The sequence below is a fragment of the Mercenaria mercenaria genome, unplaced genomic scaffold (genome assembly GCF_021730395.1).
Source record: "Mercenaria mercenaria strain notata unplaced genomic scaffold, MADL_Memer_1 contig_1507, whole genome shotgun sequence".
NCBI lineage: Eukaryota > Metazoa > Mollusca > Bivalvia > Venerida > Veneridae > Mercenaria > Mercenaria mercenaria.
In genome coordinates this window covers 1-18824 of record NW_026459485.1, presented here as the reverse complement: position 1 = coordinate 18824, position 18824 = coordinate 1, and the positions used below count along the sequence as shown (strand labels likewise).

General features: G+C 34.5%; 1 protein-coding gene and 1 long non-coding RNA gene across 2 annotated transcripts; both read right to left on the bottom strand.

The window, feature by feature from the left end:
• Positions 1 to 5221: 5221 nt before the first annotated feature.
• Positions 5222 to 8123, bottom strand: LOC128551668 (uncharacterized). The gene is made up of 3 exons (XR_008368861.1): positions 7855 to 8123; positions 5546 to 5764; positions 5222 to 5272 (listed from the first exon to the last, which is right to left on the bottom strand). It is a non-coding gene; the product is annotated as an uncharacterized LOC128551668 (long non-coding RNA).
• Positions 8124 to 11887: 3764 nt separating this feature from the next.
• On the bottom strand, positions 11888 to 17837 carry LOC128551669 (uncharacterized; the record flags this gene model as incomplete). Its single annotated transcript, XM_053532567.1, is given in 8 exon segments — positions 11888 to 11892; positions 12519 to 12645; positions 14879 to 14950; positions 15411 to 15511; positions 15647 to 15731; positions 16802 to 16873; positions 17513 to 17598; positions 17795 to 17837. Coding segments are annotated over 8 exon segments (591 nt in total), but the record flags the coding sequence as incomplete, so codon positions are not given.
• Between the last annotated feature and the right edge of the window lie 987 nt (positions 17838 to 18824).

The following is an 18824-nucleotide window of genomic DNA, read 5'->3' as shown; positions in this document are numbered from 1 at the left end:
TCGAATTATTTGGTCGGGAATTCCCGATGAAACCCTACATGCTGGTGCTTGAATAGTGTAAGTGAACATTTCCGTATGAATAACGTCTGAAAATGCAACAAATGGAATCGAATTATTTGGTCGGGAATTCCCGATGAAAACTTACATGCTGGTGCTTCAATACTTTAACTGAACATTTCAGTATGAAAAACGTCTGAAAATGGAACACATGAAATCGAAATATTTTGTCGGGAATTCCCGATGAAACCCTACATGCTGGTGCTTGAATAGTTTAAGTGAACATTTTATAAGGAATTTACGCAGAATAAGTCATTTTGGTGATTAAATTCGTACTGACTACACAAAATGTCTTGTTTTGTTATGCAAATGCCTTTATTTTGACCGCTGAAATACATTTTGGACCAAAACAGAAAAAAAGATTTTCCGTTTCTAATTTGGACAGTGATCAATAAACAATTTACCACTTTCGAAAACATGCTCAGATTGTGTAATTTGAAAAAAAAACACAAACACACACACAAGAAAGATAAAAATAACTAAACAAAAAGCAGCTTTAATTTTGCATTCGTAGAACAATTGAAACTGGTGACAGAAATTTAAGAGGAGAAATAACTTTTGAAAATAGCTTTTTAGGTTTAGTAGATTTTATTTAAACGAAGCGTGCGTGCAAAGGTTTTAAATCTGCCCTGCGACTTTTCAGACATCTTCAGGATTCCTGGTTATGTAAAAAATCATACATCATAATAAACTCATTTTAACCTTGGTTTTCGACGTTTTGAAATAAGGCGTGAAGGTTGACAATTGTAAAAAGTCAGATCTACGCACCAAATTAATTAAGCTATATTTTTAATGTGTCCAGATAGTCATTAGCATAGAGCCTGTCTGTGCGTAATGCAGAGGGTCTGCCTGTGCATCAAAAACTGGTGTGCATAGAGACCACCGGTGCCCCGACAAAACCGAAAGTAAGGGGTTTTGAATAATTCCATTGACATTTTGGCCTATTTATCAGTATTTTTGGAAGAATATTGAAAAAAAACCAATATGTGCGCTTGATATGTATGATATCAAAGCAAAAAGTCGTTAAAGACTGTGGAAAAGGTCCTGCTAGTGTTCCATGTCAGTACACCATCAACTAATTTCATCGAGTTTGCGAGCAAAATAGCTAATAATTAAAAAGTAAACACTACAATACATAGTAAAGACATTCTAATGTTCCGTGCTCTATTTATTTTGGAGCAGCATACCTATGACCATGGATGGCAGCTCGAGTTTTCGCCACCACTACCAACCTAGAAATTTGTTATAGCAAAGATAGCCGGTATCGACGCAAAGAAACTGCCGATATAGCAGATTTTGCAAAGAGTCCGCCGATATGGATATGCACCATGAGTTTTGTCTAAAGCAATATGTACCACACTTTGGCCCCTTAACGCCTTTATTATCTTTCCGAAATAAATTATGTGGTATACATACTGTACTTCGGATGCATTTCATCAGCGATTTCAATACTAATCTGTTTATGTCGCTCAGTAAAATGTTTATCTTTAAAACAACTGATCGAGTCAATGGGAAAAAAATTCCTTTGTATAGATTTATTTGCTTTTTTACCTTTTTTAACAGAGTTTAATACAGCTACAACGTTCCTTTTAAAAAGATTCATTGTTCTTGTGCAGAAATTTGTTTCTTTATTGTATCTTATATCTTGGCAATTATCATAAAATCAAACCTTATCCATCTAGAGTCGACGTATAAGTGACACATTTAAGCTCAGGTATATACGCAATTATAAACTTACTATAGAAACAAATGGAAGGGAAACGAGCTGAGAATTCCGGAGACTACCGAAAGTATACTATATCGCTGTCTTTATAACAGTTTGAAGACATATTCAGAATATTAAACCTAAGCAGCGAGACGAATTTATTTGACTATTTGACTTGACAATGTTTAAACCGTAATAAAACGTATGTAAAGATCATTTGGAAGGATACTGGCGTGAGAAAAAGCCAGCTCTCCTTCACACCTTTGGTATATATAGGGCATACATGTTTGACCTTCTAGATAAACAAAATTATACTTGTTGGTCATAGATGGAAACCAATTCAGTTCTCAATCTATAGCGTAAAAGCTGTCAAAAAGGTTTATCATGACAATACAGTGCACATGTACTTAAACAAGAAAATGGCTATATCGATACAATCTTTATCTAGTGCTTGGGGATGAAGCATCTTTTATCTTCTCTTAAACAAATTCTTATAATTACCTATAGATCAATCAATATCACCTCTGAAATAAAGAAACTTATATGCAATTGATATATATAGAGAAGAACTAATGTTATATTTAAATTTGTCAATATCATTTTGTCAAAACAATCACAATGCAAAATATTTTTGTTGTATTAGTAAATATAATTCCTATTCTTAAGCGGCCTCCGTGATTGAGTGACTTTGAATCTTTAGCAGCTTCTGGCTGTGGACTCGAAACCTTGCTTAGGATTTAGAATTCTTAAATGTGGTTAAGCTATCTAGTTGTTTTACGATAGGCCGGTGATTCTACGCAGATAAGTGCCCGTGCTTTAAATTAAAGCTTAACATTGTATAGGTGTTGCCTTAATCTAAAAAAAACACACCAGCAGAAGTTTTGTTCTCTAGTTGGTATTAATCACTGATAATGACCAGCTTATTATAGTTACAATACATAGACCACTTTTATCAAGAACAATTATATGAATTGTCAAAAATAGAAAAGTAAGTGATATTAAAATGATTTCAGTCACATCGACACTCCGTAACACTGGCTAACATTCAGACCCAATTATGACATTGAAGCCAATCAGGATTAGTATCCCTCGCACTGTTTCAAATGATACAATGGTCTCGTAATTCACTTGGTTAGCTCCTTTTATTAGAAAGGCATTATAGTATTATTGTCAATATCAATAGAAATTACGTGGTCAGTTGCTGTCTTTATAATATCAAAAGGCATTAGTAAGGTATCATTTGAAACGGGAGCAGAAGTGAGTATGTCATGATATTTATCGCAGTCAATAAATAGAGAATCTAGATACTGTGTTATTATTTGAAAATTATTTAAAATGTAAACGCGGGACATTAAAGTAGTTTAACAGAATAAAAATGTATTCCTTCTTTAGAATCTTTGGCAAATTTATTAGGTTTCTATATCTTAATATTTATCTACAACAGTAATTTAAACTCTGCAAATCTACTCAGATAATTGCGCTTAGAAATGTCAACACCTGTGTGAGACACATTGCTTAGCATATTTCTTTTTAAAATTATCTTTAGCTCGACTATTCGTAGAATAAGTAGAGTTCTCCTACTCACCACGGCGTCGGCGTCGACGTTGGGTTGGCGTCACACCATGGTTAAGTTTTTCGTACCAGTCCACATCTTGACAAAACATTTTGAGATAAAACTTTGACACTTGTGTACCATCACCATGTCCAGTTTTACGCAAGATTTTGACTGAATTTTGGCCCCTTTTATCTTACAAATCGTGGTGGTTAAGTTTTTCGTACCAGTTCATATTTTGTGTAAACAAATGGCTTTGACACTTTTTTTACTTGTTTATCATGTAACAGTCTCTATCTGTAGGCAAGAGTACATAACTCTGTTAACTATGTTGGCTGCAATATGGCCCTTGTTGGACTTGGAAATTAGTACAATTTTCGTACAAGTCCAAGGTTTGTCAAAACTATTCCACATGTGGCTTTGAAACATTGAACACTTGTTTAGCATTATACTTACCATCTGTAGACAAGAGTACATAACTCTGTCAAGTTTTTTGGGTGAATTATGGCCCTTTTTGAACTTGGAAATTGGCTTAAGTTTCGTATAAGTCAACGTTTTGTCAAAACAATTTGACATCTGGCTTTGAAATTTTGAACACTTGTTTATCGTCATGATGTCGATCTGTAGGCAAGGGTTTTTAACTCTGTCAAGTGTTTTGACTGAATTATGGCCCTTTCTGGACTTGGAAATCAGTTAATTTTTTTCATACCAGTCCATATTGTGCCTAATCTGTTTGTCATATGGCTTTGGAACTTTGACCACTTGCTTACTATCATAGTCTACATATGCAGGCAAGACTACATAACTAGGACAAGGACTTTACACAGTTATGGCCCTTTTTGACATAGAAATTAGTTAGGTTTCGCACACCATTCCATATTTTGTCTAAACTGTTTGATATATGTCTTTGGAACTTTGAACACTTTCTTACCATCATGGTCACACATTGCCATATAGTACAAGACATATCCAAATACATAAATTCAGGTACACTGTTTGTCTTATCTATTTTTCTTCTTTTGTCTGAAAATCTCTAGTAATATTTTGACCCCATACTTCCATCAACTCTTCGAATAGTCGGGCGCGCTGTCACCAGACAGCTCTTGTTATTATCATACTTTTTGAGTACGTTACAAAACAGAAAATACATATTTATAGGCCGGATTACTATTTCACTTACACATGAGATAAGCCATTAAAATACCTTTATATGAAATAGAAAAAGTGGATTAAGACTTTTTCATCGACGGTAGTAGAAATGATGCTACCGTCCATGCCCTCTAGCCCCGGGTTGAGCAGAACTTAACATTTACACATGCTAAAAGTACAAAAAGCAATTTAGAGACATCCGCAGATATATTCAAACGGCGGTGAACATGGAACCTTCAATGATACACGGGTTGCAGCGTGTAATTCCACGAAAAGCGGCGTTTGGTCACCAGACGAAGTAATAGGTATGCCCCAAACGAGAAAACAATGGGCAGAACTAAAAAAACTGGAATTAAGAAAGGGGATCAAAAGACAAAATTAAAAAGCAGGCACCATATCCATGGGGTGATTATACAATACCCAAGGCTATGAAAGCGCGAGTATTGGAACCACCCAGGCCGAAACGGTCATGCTGAGAAACTAAACAGTACCAATAACACAACATAAAAGTCGTGCTGAACAATCTGAGAAGATCGAAATATAACAGCTCTGATTGAATGTACGGGGATACTTTTACGGCCGCCACACGGCACAAACAACGCTGCTGTGATAATAAAGCCTGCATGTATAACAAACAAACAACAGTTTCAAGACCCTTTAAGAGTTCGATGCATAATAAGTTAATATAAATTTACCGAAATCGTATCGTCCATTTGCCACTAATATATAACCAATTTCACACTCACTACATGTGGTAAACGATATATTGCTACAACTTTGGCGGCGGCAATTTGGGACGTTGAGACAGCCTAAGAAATAAAAAAACAACCGTTACAGCTAGTTGTACGCCTGTCTCCGACTCAGACTCAAAACATTTACAATGTACATAAATGTGTTCATGCTATGTTTAATAATACTGCTCGTGTTGAAACACAAAATTTGTCCAATTTTGTTTAATACACGTTTTTGTCATGAATTATGCAACGTGTTACAAAGACTAAAACGAAATTTTCTATTCGGTATTTGATTCTATGAATCCTTTAAAATGAGTTCAAGACAAATTCATATGCAAGCCTGTGTACCTTTATTTTGGCAAACAAAAGCGTTTCGTTCCCTGCATATATTATTATCAGTGCCTATTAAACCATACTTCTTCCATATTCCGAAACATTTCTCTGGATAAGAAAGTTTTGACGGTTGACCAGGTATCCACCAGTTCGGACAACAAGCTCCTCCGTCCACCCACTGAAAAACACCGTCGCTGTCGTTATCTGTTGCTCCCAACCAAGTGAACTCTATATCTAAATAATTAAGAAGAACATAAATATAAAACAGTTTATTTGACGTAAATTTGTATGATTTGGCAACTAACATTAAAGGAAGTTCTTTATTTCATCCATAAAATGTTCAGAAATAACCAATCTATCAATTGTTTAGCGTTAGTACGAGGCGCGTTCCCTATGTAATGTTATCGCCTTTGCAACTATGAATCTTGTTTAAATTGTAGAAAATGTTGTTGTTTTTTTTCATCCCTTGTTAGGGATGGAGATTTTCTGACATTTAATTAAATTTCGGAATTAATCAGATTTTGGAGTACCAAAATGTATTGACACACAATAGAGCCTGCCTAAAGATTTTCGAGATATATTATAACCCCTTCCTGACACAAATCGAGGAACATAAAAAAATTAGGCGGTGCCATATCAGGGTAATATCTAGATTGAGGCACAATAATTAACTGCTATTTCTCAAATGTCTGTAACGAGCTGGTATATTGTCACGACGATTACATTTATTTCAGTTTTCCTAAGACACGACCTTAGTAACAAATTTTGCTATCACCCACGGCTATCTGAAGAGTTACCTGTTTTAAGATCATTAATCATTCTGCAATGTAAGGCCCTTAAGCAGTTTGATAACTGTATATTTAGTAATTTTTTTTTTTGTAGAATGTGGGCGCTTTTATATGCTGTAGATGATATTAGACAAATAACTACAAGTTATAAGATTTGTACTGAAAAATATGTACAAGTTCTGCAGGGAAGATGCTTATATCATTCCAAGACAGCACGATTTACATATTTTGGATGCAAAGCTCTTTTTAAACGTACGCAATTACATATTAAATGAAATGTTTTTTATTTGTACATGTACTGTGCACAAGGTTACAAGTACGAGGGCCAATCTAAAAATATGACAATCGCGCGTTTCTCCGCTGCGGAAGTGCGTGGAAGTCAAGGGCGAATACTTTGCTGGGATAAACTAAATTTGAATTGTATACAATATTTCAGCATGGTTGTCATTATTTTTAGGATGACCCTCGTACTTTAAAATATCAACTGTTTTACGCGATGACATACATAAAAAAATAACGTCAAACACCCGATAGGAAATTTACACGTCAACTTTTAAATTATTTACAGCTAACTTAAAGGTTTTCTTGTAACTTGAAGATGAGTATGTAATTACAGAATACAGCCAAGTAAATGTTCTTTTCAAAAATATGACAACATATATATTACATATATATTATCTTAAACCTAATACTTCAGAAATAAATACGAAACTTAAATATGTTTATAGAACATAACACTTTCAAGACGTCATTTCAGTATTACTCAATTCCTTTAACATCCATCTATTTAGAAAGACAAAATTGAAAAACGTCTCTTAGTTCATGGTATGTTTTCCTCCAGTGACTGATGTGAAATGGAACAGCTATATTTTATCGAAGATTCATGTATAGGCTGATTGCAATCTTTTTATATAGCAATTGCTGCGGATCGTGTTAGAATCATTGTTACGGGATGAATGAAATCGTCATAATTACTCATTCGCTAAAAAGGCAAGAAAAAATGGCAAGAATACAGTCGTACATATTTATAGATACATCATTGCAAACAGTTGATCTAGTTGCATAATTTATATTCAGAACAATGAACCTCTGCAAGGGATTTGTTTTCTTTTTCGGACGGTAACATTCGGCCAACATTACTCGTACTATTATTTAATACATTCCGTTATATGAATTAATGCATACAATAAAATATGTCTTTCCGAAAGGTTACCGCGCCCGATGTATACTCATTTAACGGAACATCATTTCACATTGAACACTCCTCGAATCTAAATTATATCTCACAGTAGCTAAGTAAATGTTTTAAATACATAAAACATACATATCATCTTTTCTCAAAAGTAAAATAACCAAGTCTGACAATATATAACCTTCACACTATCGTAATGGTAGTAGCACGTAACAGAACAAAACTGTAGAAGCCAAACAGTTTCTGATTAAATACCTCCATCGGTACATATTAAGGGAACATTCTTATATATATAAATCTTGAATCTTTAATAAATAATTAACAAAATTAATGTGTCAACTTACTTTGTTGAATAACGATTGATTTTATATAATTAAACACAGCGGATGTATTCACAATGGCAAGGTGTCCTCTAAATTCCTGATTGCAGTATTCACTTGATTCGCTCCAGTTTTTCCTATCCTGGAAAAACTTGTAACACGCCCCATCAAGATGAACTGCTCCATTCAGACAAACCAAATCGTCTTAAAAAAGACACATTATTCACATATTATGTCATGTGCTGCAAAATTAGTTGATAATGTCGTCCCGCATTTGCGGAACAATTACGCGACCCACTAGATGTTTAGAAGATCAATCACCGGTACCTATGATTTTTAATATATATTTCCATTTTAAACTTGATACTCAGTCAGTACACAAAGTTTAAAGAAATTATGTCCACAGGAAAATTTTTGCCTATATACATATAGGAAACTGTCAGAAGTGCCCCTTTAAGAATACTTCAACTAAAGAAGATCAAACATCTAAAATACTACCTGGTGCCGTGATATAGACCAGAATATTACTTTAATAAATGACGAACAAAAGCAGCTGTCATTACTTTTTTCTCTGTGAAAGTCATTTAAAATTCTATTTAAATTGCCAGAGGATACGCTATTATTCTAATCCACAGACACCCACATGTCCGGCGTACAAACAATAACACCTCATAAAATGTCGTAGATGATTTAATTATTTTTGCAAAAACCGTAAATCTTGCTTAATGTAAGCTGTTATACCTGAATCATCGCTTAATAACGCATTTCATTCACAGATGCAATTCATAATTGCTATACCACACATTATACGTACTAACACTGACATCTTAATTCTCTGACAATAGTTGCACGAAGAAACGTATCAGAGAAAAGAAGCTAAAGGTAAATTAACAGATGTCTATGGACCTGACTTAAACAGGTGGGCCATGGCGGCACGATAACGCAAGTTGTTTGCTCAATCTTTTACTTGACAGATAACGTGCAAAGTCAATACGTAATATGTCCGCGGCATTTAACATCTATATTTACTGTGTTCGATAAGACCTCAATATACTTTAACATTCAACACTGATTTCTTGTTATGTGAGAAATAATTGTGAAGGATAAAGGCAACGAATAAAGAGAAAAGAACCCGGCCTTTTGATTTAACTAAGTGAAATTACTGGTTACATATCTACTTCTGCAATAGAACAATTTGTTAAAAGTAATCATCACATAAACAATGGCAATATAAGTTCTGACAAACTGCAAGTTTTGGGGCCGTCCGTTAATACTCTACATCTATATTTACTATTCTGTTCGCCCGTCTGTCTGTACACACGTGTCTGGACGCTTTAAACTTGACAAAAACAGTTCTTCATTTTTCAAAGTAAACCTTGTGCAGATGAGAACAAATGTCACAGTCAGATTGATATCGTATCTTTTTCTGTTAGGGTCATTCCTTAGATGTTCAATACCAAATCTTATTGAAACTTAAACAATGCTTCTGTGGTTAGGAATTCACAAGCTGTAGTAATGAAAGGACGTAAGCAGTTTATAGATATCCGACCACTTTCAATTTTACTCTATTTCTTTATTTGTCATTTCAACTTCCTACAAATATTTTAAGCACCCAGTGCAAAACACCAATTCTTGAATATTAGCTTAAATCTTCAAATTCCGAAAAAAATGGCCGAACATACATAAAATAACTGCCTGGCGCCATCATAGCTTACTCCTTTTATACGTCATTTTAATAAAAAGAACCCGGATAAATCTTGTGATATACATGCGTCCGTCCATCTGTCCGTCCGTCAGAAGTCGTGACTTTAAACTAGGCATACAGGTAGGTTGTGATGAGCGCATAAACGAGGTATGTGGGTCAAACGTCAAGGTCACTAATGAAGCTAAAAGGTCAAGTTTGTCCCTAATATTTCAGTTCTGGAGCACACCTTAATAACTATTTAAACTTTGCATAAAGGGAGGTTGCAATGAGATGATGTTCACAAAACGCATAAACCTAGTCGCCACATGAAAGTCACAACTGAAGCTTAAAATGTGTCCGCAAAACTTAATAATTATTCCAGGTACTGACTTCAATCTTGACAAATTGATCGGTAGCAATAAGATCATGTGCACAGCGCATGAACCAGATCGGTAGGACAAAGGTTAATGTCACAGCAAGGTCAAATCAGTCTGTCATATTTTGTGTCTAGAGTATAACTTAATATTCAATCAAGGTATTAACGTCATGTAGATGGTGATGAGACAATATGAACAGCGCATGCACTTGGTCGGTAGCCCAAAGGTTAAGATCACAAACTGAGATCAAATGTCAAATCTGTCCTTAGTATTTTGTGTCCAGAGCAAAAGTTGAAACTTTCGTGGTATTGACTTTCAACTTGGAATGTAGGTGGGTGGTGATGAGACAATTTGAGCAGTACAACAACCAATATTACTTCCCACCCCGCTCACCCCCTCTTCAACGCATACACAGATTAACCCTACCCTTCCCCTATCAAGAAAAAATATAGTTAACCTGGTTTTTCGTGTCTTAGTGATAAGTCATTGCTACTACAAAAAATACCTAGCCAACAACACATTACTGTAGGCGTACATTTATTAGCGCGGCAAAAATTTAGCGCAAACACAATTTTTGGTGAAATATCTTATTTATGCGTGGACGTGAATTAGCGTATTCGCGAGACCGCTAATTTCTAATTTTAGCCCTTTCAGAGATAAGGCTCTCGGAGATTTACGGAGATTCACGAAGATTTTCGGAAATAAACTTAACCGTCAGGATGTTTTTATGTAATGTGTTTCTGCTGTAATTATATGAAATCAACCTTTTTTCACTGTTAGCGGGCTAAAGAACTTATGATTTATTTGAAACTATTTACTTAAGTGTTATACCTATCCATGCTGCCTGGCTGGTCGATGCACACAGAAATGTGAAAAAAGAATCAGTCATGACAGGGTGGCGTCTTACAGGTCTAATGGACGCAATCGACAAATCCGTTAGCTATAAACTTAAAAACATATACCAAGTATGACTTTAAGATAGTTTGTCATGATGATACTTGTATTTTTTTCAATGATACTTTCAACTGTGATGTTGCTTTATGTTTACGTACAGTATATAAAGTATACTATTGCCAACATAACTGTATTGTCTTCTTGTATTTAATTATAGTAATCTGCGTGTTTTATATTCTGTATACTAGTTGTAATTGCTGAAATAAAACGAGATTGTCACACATTTTAATCATTGGATCCCCTTTGTCCTACATGCATTGTGTCTTAATACAAACCTTCACACCTTTCCGTAAATGAGCGACTGCAATAACGGACATGCCCGAAGGTGACACGGAAATTGATAACAACTTGATCAAATGAGAAAAAAACACAAATTACAAGTTTAAATATTTTATTTTGCATGAGCATATATTTAAAATGATAATATGAACAATGAACAGGAATATCATTCGAACCTTAAATATTAGCAAGCAGTATAACTAGTGCAAACTCTCAAGAGTATTTATTTGCAAAAGTGCGAAGAACACATCATCAGATGTAAATGTACATGAAAATTCTTGGACAAATTAATGCGCGGACATGAATTAGCGCACGTGCGATAGCGCTAAAAGCGCTATTATTAGTACACCGCTAAAATAAGTAAGCCTACAGTACACCCCTCCCACACCGTAAACATATGTCCTTTGTGTTTCGTGTCCGCAGTAAAACTTCAAAAGTGTTCAAGGTATTGAATTTAAACTGGGAATATAGGTGGGTAGTAATTACTACAGCCCTCCCTCATAAACACTTTAACCCCTTAACCCCTCCACCCGTGGTGAAATATAGCTTCCTCTACCTCTGATCTGGAGCTTCATGGGTATATTGCTCCACTTTGCAGAGCTCTTGTTTGTAATTTTAGCGCATTTGAAAAGCAGAAGAAAACAACAAGACCGAATACGCTTTTAAAAACCAGTTACAAATGAATTCTTTATTTGATGTCATACTGATAGTTACATGTGATACTGATCAATGCAAATTGTCAATATTCTGGTAGTACAATGATCTACCCTGAAAAAGTAAAATGTTGTACATGTTGAACAATACGCATAATTATAAATAAGAGATTAATGAAAAAATGACTGATTGATTACAATATTTGCAATTATTTTATTATTACATGTTAGCGTTTATCGAAACAAATAGTATATTATATGTTTTCCAAGTAAATTAAATGCAAGAAGAGAGGTCATTTCCATTGCAATTGACCGTTCAAGTATATTCCTTACTGTTTGCATTCGCTTATCTTTTCCCTTGCTGTCTAATTATTTTACTTTGTCAATGTATTTTTGTGTAAATGTCAATTATTTATGCATGTATACAATAAACGGCTGCAATGATTCATTTTGAGAAGAACGTAATGTTGGAATTTGGCTATTCATATTAGACGATTTCCTTAATTTTATCGGGAAAACTCTCTTTACTGAGAACAATTAAAAAGCTTTAACTTCATGCATCTTATCTTTTATGTTTTTAGCGTATCTATCTTCCGTATCGTTGTTTATTTTTTGTAAATTACTGTTCCTAATACACAGTTATTGTGAATAATGCTTGAAAATCTTTAATTCCTCACTGAGTAAATGGACATGTGCATCATTTTTACATTCTAAATTGAAATATTTCAACAATACACTTACCTACGATGGCTGGGACTGTATCGACTAAAGAACAATTCATATTGCAGAAGTCTGATCGACAACATTGCGCACAGAGCGGCGTGTTTCTGACCATTCTGACAGCGCCTACTCGCTCAGACGTACAGACCTTTAATAAAGTGTTACATTCTTTTAACGTAAAGCTATTTACGTACTACTCTTATTTTTATTCTTTTATTATGTGTTCTAAGGATTTTTACTTATTCTCAATTTTTAAGATTACATTGAAGTAAAATGTAACTACGACTTTCTTGAGTCATTGTGATATGTTGTATTATTTATTATAATAAGATTATCGTTTTGTAAGGATTAACGCATGTTTTTGAACTGGACTCGGGTACCAACGTATGCCGAGGGATTCTGAAGATATTATAACACGAAATGAACATGCGCTAACGCTGTTCTAACATAAAACGCGTAAAAAACTAATAAATGAATACATTATCCCTCAACGTCAATACATTTCCGTTAAATGCGCGGGAATATCCGAGTTATCTTTTTTCACGTTGACGTCATTTCCTTTAGAACTGTCCGTTTTGGGGCCGTTATACGTTTACGCTTTGATACGGAACGCACATATATAAAAAGGTGTTTGTCATGATGAATTAAAAAAAACATTAGATAGCTGAAAATCAAATAAGCTTGAAGATTTTTTTACATTTTCTATATTTGGCAATTGTCAAAATAAAAAATATAATTATTCAGCATGTGAAAAAATAATTCGGACTATTTTACTAATAAATTATACCTTAAAAGCTCATTATCTCTTGTTGAATGCCGGTGTAATGAAGTATTTCGACCCCCATAGAATAACGACCCCCCGATCATTATTCTATAGAAAATGTGACTCCTTTCCTGTAAAATATTGACTCCCCTTATAAAAAACTGACTCCCTTTGAAAACTCTATAGAATAACGACCCCCCCCCCCCCCCCCCCGGTCATTATTCTATAGAAAAACTGACCCCTCCAAGTAAAATACTGACTCCCTAAAGATGACTCCCTTCGAATCTCATAGAATAACGACCCCGGTTATTATTCTATAGAAAAAGTGACTCCTTCCATGTAAAATACTCACTGCCGAAATTACTACATTCGAACTCTCATACAATATTGATTCCCGGACATTATTCTATTTAAAAAAGTTACTCTTTCCGTGTAAAACACCGGCTCCTAAAAAGACTTTCGACGATAATATCTATTAAAAAGTGATCCCCACCAAACCCAACGGACAATTTTACTAGATCTTCAACTCTAATACCCTCCATTGCCAATAGTTAACATTTTGATTGTACTACTACTACTGGTGCCGCTACTTCTATTGCTATTACTACATGTACTTCTTCTTCTTCTACTACTACTACTACTTCTTCTTCTACTACTACTACAACTGCTACTACCGATACTACTATACCTGCTTCCACTAATACGTCTTGTACATCTACCTCTTCTTCTCCTGCTGCTGTTGTTGCTGTCACTTATTCCTCTGCTGCTACTGCTGCTGCTGCTGCTGCTGCTGCCACTACCACTGCCACTACTACTACTACTACTACTACTAATACTACTACTACTTTCTATTGTTGCCGCTACCGTACTTTACTGCCACTGCTAAGTATTGCAACTTATTTTAATACTAAGTTCTATGTTAGCAGTTTCTTGTACAGTTTTCTTCTGAAGAATTACTTCATACCGAAGCTTGCAGGGATTATTGACACTGGTGTGTTTTGTGAACGTATTGTGAATTGTTATTTTCCTGAAAAAAATGTATACACCAAGATACAGCGTCTAGAAATAGAATCCCTTTTCCCGTTGCGGAATGCTCTGAATTCTGTGTCAAGTGATGGTATCTGGGGCTAATGGTCAAACGGACGGACGGACGGACGGACAAGGGCAAATCTATATGCCCCCCTCCCCCGAGTGGGGGCATAAAATGCAGCAATTAGGCCTTAGATACATGAGTTATCACTAAATTTTACCAAATGACCGGGGGTCGTTTTTTTATGGGAGTCAATATTCTTCGCGAGGTTCAGTTTACTTCACGTGGGGGAGTCATAGTACTATGATCTGGAGGTCATAATACTATGACCGGGGGGTCACTTTTTCTATAGAATAATGACCGGGTGTCATTATTCTATGGCTGTCAAAATACTTCATTACACCGGTACTGATAGGGGTGGTGGGGCTGATTAAACACGACAATTTAGCAGAAACATCTTTGATTTCCAAAAATGTCATATATTATCTACCTGCACAAAAATAGAACTTATGTGCTTTAATATTTAGTCTTTTCTTTGTCTATGGTCGGAGCCATGTTAAATGAATTATTATAATAGCTTATAGTCACCTGTGAATCTGTACAGCCCATAGCATACTGGAAGTCATTGTCTCCCCACTCATACTTTTTAATACTGCAAAGCTATAAAAATAAAACAGGTAAATAGTGAAAGTAAAATTTCATTGTAGCTTGGTCAGTCAGAGGAGTAACATAGTCCTGTTTTTCGAAGTCTACGTACGGTAATGTGAATGGCGTATGAGGAAAATCATATTGAGAAGGTTATCCAAAAGACTGGCTTTGCTAACATGTAGATGTTATAACTTTGTTCTGAAGCAATTTGTATAAAGAATACAATATTAAAACGCGTCGCTTCTAGCTACAAAATATGGTTATTTCGTGTAATCCTATATTTTATATAAAACCTGTGTGCGATTTTCCTTCAGATGACCAATGTTATCCGAAATAAAACTCAGAAGCTTGGAGCTAATGATGAATTCGTGAACATTATTGACAAAAAACCTTTGTTCCCACAATTTAATTCTAAAATCATTAATTTTGGGACCCTATTTCAAAAAGCAATAAAATGAATAAACTTCATAACCTGATTTGTGTGACAAAGTTTCGTGGCATGACATAATTCATTTTCCCCTTTGTGCGAACAGTCGAAGCACATAGGTCCTCTATTCTCCTGCTCCTGAAAACCTTCGACAGAAAAATTCATCGATAAAGCAACGTACATTAAATGAGATCTCAGTGTAATATCAGTAATTGTAGTACTCGGACTCCATATTACAAAATGTGTTTAATGTGCGTAAATGAAGATAAAAACTTAGATACCGTTGTCACCACATCCGGCGCTGTTACAGAAATTATCTCTACAGCATTCAAAACATCCACTGCTGTTGTAGTTAATGTTGCATTGCTGAAAACAGTTGATAATTACCGAATATGTTGGCAATTAAAAATAAAAGTTAAACAACCAATACAAATAACCGTGTTTCAATCCGTACATCCATATTTACAATACTAAAGTTACATGTAAGGTTAAACTTAGAATATCCAGCCTATCATTATTTGCCTTGAAGGTCTGTCTATAGGCAAAACAAAAATGGGAATTGACCATGAAGCATTGAGACCTTGGTCATGTGACTGAGACACGTGATAAAACGCTAATATTGCGCAAGTTGACATCAGAAAATATCTACTTTCATCTTACCTAGAAGTACATAAATGATCTTAATATCTTCCTTAAAAACCCCTCTTTATAATCAGTCATCAATATAGGCTATATATGGCATGAAAATGGCCTTTACTAAGCGGGAAAATGGTACTTCAACTAGTAAGGACTACATTTTCGATTAGACCACAGAGATTCGCCCAGCAAATTACAAACATCGTGCTTAAACTGTACACAGATACTAAAAGACATTGCACACAGGCAAATTCATATAGTGCTAAGTTGTTGTCCTTTGTATAGCTATTTTGTACTTCCATCGTGATTTATTTGCTGAAATTACATGACAGATGGTTGACATTTAAGTAGCATTTTCGTAATGAATAATAGCATTATAGAATTTGCCATGGAAACTTACACCACCACTACAATTTGAGGTCTCATTTTAGCTGATTTTATATTGTGTTGTTATTTTTTGTTCAGCACTGAAAATATTTGTCACGAAAATGTAAGTCACAGTCATTTTCTGGTGGTGTGTGCTGCAGCCATAGAAGGTTTCTCGATTTTATATGGAATAAAGAAGCTATTTAGCGTTAGCCTTAAATCTCTCTTGTCATACTGTTATGTAGATATAGTAATATTAAATATAGAGAGAGGTAAATACGGCGGTAGTATTCGATTGGCAGTTTTGTTTAACATCATATGCCGAATCTTAAATAAATTACAGCATGAATGGCGTTAAGTTCTCTTAAGAAAATAAAAGCTCTAACATCTTTACCAACAGCGGAGCAAAATTGACAAACTTCTGTTCAACTAACCTGTTTGTTTATGCATCCTGACTTGTACATATTGACCCCAAGCGTGCCAACATATCGTTGAACATAGCACACCTGGAACAAGAAGGTACATGGTAAGTCTTATTAGTTGTGTACTTCTTGAAATAAAATTAAGGTTTAGCAGTATATCACGAAACCACCGAAATGTTTGGTGAAGGAACAATATCTTGACCAACGATCTATCTATTCAATACATGTTTTAGCATACTCTCCCATGCGAATGAATACTTAAAATATTCTCAAAATGTTGCCTCTCCCATACACACACTCTTCCCTTTCAAAAAGCCATTTGTAAAGACATGAAAATAAACAATTGGTGAAAATTGGCGGAAAATGTAGCCTCTTACTGCAGTCCCTTTCGGGAATTCAGTGCATATATAAGTAAATTGAAAATCGCTTTATAGAGTAATATATATGTTTTATATGCTTGTCAATTTTCATGTAAAATAATTCTATTTGCTGTTGTTTTTTTTTAAAACATGGACCTGGCCTTTAAGTGTATTATCGACCCGTTTCTTTACCCTGACGATGCGTACTATTGCAGTATCTCAAGAGTAAAACTGTAAATCATTGACAAAACTACCGTTAACAGAGGAGGTAAGACTGGTACTGGAGTATTCAATAAGAATATTTGTAAATCTATTGATTCCTTCAATCATAAAATCAAATCAAATACAATAAGATTATTCTTACTTCTTGGTCATTCTGGCATTTGTCAACAGCGTCACAGTATTTTAAATGTGTCATATCATCACAATTGAAGCACCATGTACCGTTACCTACACAAGGTATATAGAAAAAAAAAAAACAAAAACAAAAAAAACTGGCGTTTCGTAATCAATCTTGCGCTTAGTCAGATATTTTAGCCCTATAATTATACATGATTTTACTATCAAGGAATATATTTTGACTGGAATTAATGTATATTACACTCGCAGAATAAATTGATAATATAGGATAAGCAATACTGTTTACCTTGATCCGAAATATGAGGATAATGAGGAGTTGAAACATGGCCAGGCGGATTCCCACATTCTAAACAAAAGCAGGATATAGAAAGAGAGACATGATGGCAAAGATATGAGTATATAAACAAATGTTAAACTAGTTTATAAAGCAGCATCGAAATTAACTTTATTGGGTAAGAGGACTTGCTGAGGAATATGCACACTCGTCTGTACTGCTAAGCGCTTTACCGTAATTGGTCTTGCGAGATATGGTAGTGATTTGTTCGTACAACGTCTGTCTGTCTATCTGTCTGTCTATCTATGTTATAAGATAACAGCATTTATCCTTGTGCACTAACAGATGTAATTTATTCAATTCTGCATATTTATTACACGACTATAATACATCTAGTTACTAAGATAATTTCTCGAGGCTTTTATATATCTAAATACATTATTATAATAATGAACTGATTAGAGGTAGATATAAAGTCTATGACAACGACTATTTAAACAAGGCCGGAACAAATAAGCCCGGCTCCTGTCTAACGATGGCGATTCATTAATAATTTTCAGTGATATATTGAAATATTAAAGTGTTATATAGCTGGTATTTTCACAATGAAAAAAAAAACAAAACAAAGAAAACATATATATATTATAAATAATCGTGACTCCAATTATATCCTTCACTAAAGATATATACCTACATAATTAAGATGTAAAATTAAAACTGTACGCACAATTATACATGTATTCAAAAAGAAATACATATCTATCATTTTCATACAATTTCTATGAACATAGTATGGATTTATATGTTGACTAAATGATCTTCCACAGGTTCAAAATATATTTCACTCTCTTACAAGCGCATCTGATAAAACCTTGCTTTTTGTCTTCACTTGGTGAAATATATTTCCAATTAAAACTAAAACAAAGCATTTTTCTGTAATGCAGGTTACCATAAAAGTGCACATTTTGGCCAACCGCTTACGTAAAATATAAGATGCTATACGTAAATATAGCTTTCGGGAATGTACATACTTTTCATAGAT